General features: G+C 34.2%; 1 protein-coding gene across 1 annotated transcript; it reads right to left on the bottom strand.

Moving 5' to 3' along the window:
- Window positions 1-469: 469 nt before the first annotated feature.
- On the bottom strand, window positions 470-1172 carry LOC104072861 (follistatin-related protein 5-like; the record flags this gene model as incomplete). The annotated part of the gene is made up of 1 exon (XM_009572457.1): window positions 470-1172. A coding segment is annotated over one exon (703 nt), but the record flags the coding sequence as incomplete, so codon positions are not given.
- Between the last annotated feature and the right edge of the window lie 1334 nt (window positions 1173-2506).

The following is a 2506-nucleotide window of genomic DNA, read 5'->3' as shown; positions in this document are numbered from 1 at the left end:
ATTAAACAGTGGACTGGACAGGACAAGACATAACATTTCAGTTTAAGGAGTCAAAGGTTGTATGACAGCTCTTATTTTGTGTCTGAAGCAAACCAAACCAAAATTTGAATCATAGTTAAGTCTTCCATTTACAAATGCAAAGTATCATATTAAATTCCCTGAAGCTTTTTTGTTTTTTTTTTCCTACTTCCTTTAAAATAATGTATGATATTTATCATCAATTTCAATATTTAGTAATTTCAGTCAAACAACCCAATCTCAGCTGATAATTAATGAGTACCATTTTCAAATAGCCGTTGTTTTAGTAACTTTTATGTGAAAGTTGTTTCAAATTGTGTTCAGGTCAAAGAAATAACAGGTATAGAAGGGTCTAAATTTAAAATTGAAATTGTGTAAATTTGAAGAATGGTGTAATTTAAGTGCAATGTACTGTAAAACTATTAATTCGGTAAATATCTAACACAGATCCTTATGCTTCTCCAACCCAAATTACTGTGTTGCCTCTCTCAACTTCAGTGATTTCACAATTTAACTTATTGAGCCGTCCATCCAGGATAAACAGAGATTCCTTGGAAGGGGTCATGAGATACTGACCGAAAAGGCCACTGTCTTTTATAAGACGGTTCTTACTGTTCCAAGGCCATTCGCCTGCCTTGACAGGCTCCTTCAGACTCTTCACCATCTTAACCTTGCCAGAGGAGAGCTCCACAAAAAGAACATCAGTTTGTGTGCTGGAGCTACAGTAGATATTGTATTGATGAGCTTCAGTGAAAGATGGCTGAAAAGCTACATCAGATATGTGCAAATTAGTGTGAATGTCAAATGCATCCTGTATTTCTCCTCTCATTGTTATGGACTGGATCCTCATGAGACCTTTTGCATCATCAATGCTGACAAGGTAGTGTCCATCTGGAGACATATGTGGTGTGCCTGTTACGTCGCCATTGTATCCAATCACAGAATCAGTAACGCTATCCACTATAAGCTGTGGTAGGACAGCCCCAGTGGTATCAGGCTTACAGCAGATAAAAAAAAATCCTCCAAGATGTGTATAAGCCAGTGACTGAGGAATGCAATTATAATCCTTTAAACTAATTGTCTTGATGTACGACATAGTTTCTAGATCAATTTTCTGGAGCACAGGCTCATCCTTATGAAGAATAAATCCAAACCTGGAAGGAAAAGCACAAAATCAAAAAAGTCAGAGCTATTGTGTGCATTATGTACAAATGGGGAAAGCCATTATAAGCAAAGCAGATAAGTTAATATGTGCAGCAGTGTATTGCTATATATCTCAGCTTCAGATGTTTCAGATATTAAGCAGTTTATAATATTTAATTTTTAGTGTTCTTGCAATTGTAATTTAGAGTGCATAAAATAAAATATCTAAAAAACATTTATCTGATTAATGGGATAAGGTTTTTTTTCCTACTGACATAGGGGAAAAGGTAAACATTACTCTGAGCATATCTATTCAGTTATAACTTTTACAAAAGCCAGGAAGGAGAAGAAGATTAAATATCAACAGATAGTACATCCCACATATTTTAATTCAATTCATATAGTTCTTCAACTTTCTTAGGAACATCAGTTTAACCCAGCGCTCATTGTTATTCAGATAATTATCTGAATCTTCCTCATTTTAATTCAGTAGAAATGAATGTCGTACAAGGATTTAGGTTTATGCCTCCCAACTATCCAAGCCCCATATTTCTTATAATTTAAATGACCCTTTATGCTTTTCCATACATCAAGGAATTTTCACTGAACATGAATAATATGGTTAAACTTTAAAATCCTAGAGCTGAATGTTTATAACATTTTAAATATAAGCTATATGATTATTCTCTAATGTTAACATATAACTTCTGACTGCACAATCATTTGACTGTATATATGCAAAAACAACCACTCAATATTATGGAATCATGTGAAAGTATATTAGTTTTGCTTATAATGTAAGTAGCTTTCACAGCATTTTTCCCAAACAGCTGTTTTCCTTTGTCACATTTCTTAACATATTTTCCTCTGAATCTTTGATCCTAAGAACGAAGCTGCATGCTCATATATAATCTAAAAATACTTTTCACATCCTGTTGATATAAAGCACTATGACAGCCAGAATGTTCCAACAATTGAGTTGACAATAGCACAAAATTTTTACACTATACTTTGTAACTCCAATATATTTACTAATCAGTGAATCACCAAAGTAACAGGCAAAAATGTTTCAGGACATTGTTCAGTCAGTTCCTCTGACGTAAGACAGGGTGAATTATATTTGCACTTCCTACTGAATTGACATAAGAACATTTTTAATTTTAGCCCCACCTTCCAAAATCCTTGCATACTGCTTCAGTATCATAGGATCACCGAACTATAGAATGATTTCGATTGGAAAGGACCTCTGGATTTCATTTAGTCTAATTCCCACCCAAAGAAGTGCCAGTGTGAATCAGACTGCCCACAATTACGAGTTGAGCTGATTATGAGATCATTTTTGTCT

The sequence above is a fragment of the Fulmarus glacialis genome, unplaced genomic scaffold, assembly GCF_000690835.1.
Source record: "Fulmarus glacialis isolate BGI_N327 unplaced genomic scaffold, ASM69083v1 scaffold9232, whole genome shotgun sequence".
In the NCBI taxonomy this organism is placed as follows: domain Eukaryota; kingdom Metazoa; phylum Chordata; class Aves; order Procellariiformes; family Procellariidae; genus Fulmarus; species Fulmarus glacialis.
This window is presented reverse-complemented; position numbering and strand designations above follow the sequence as displayed.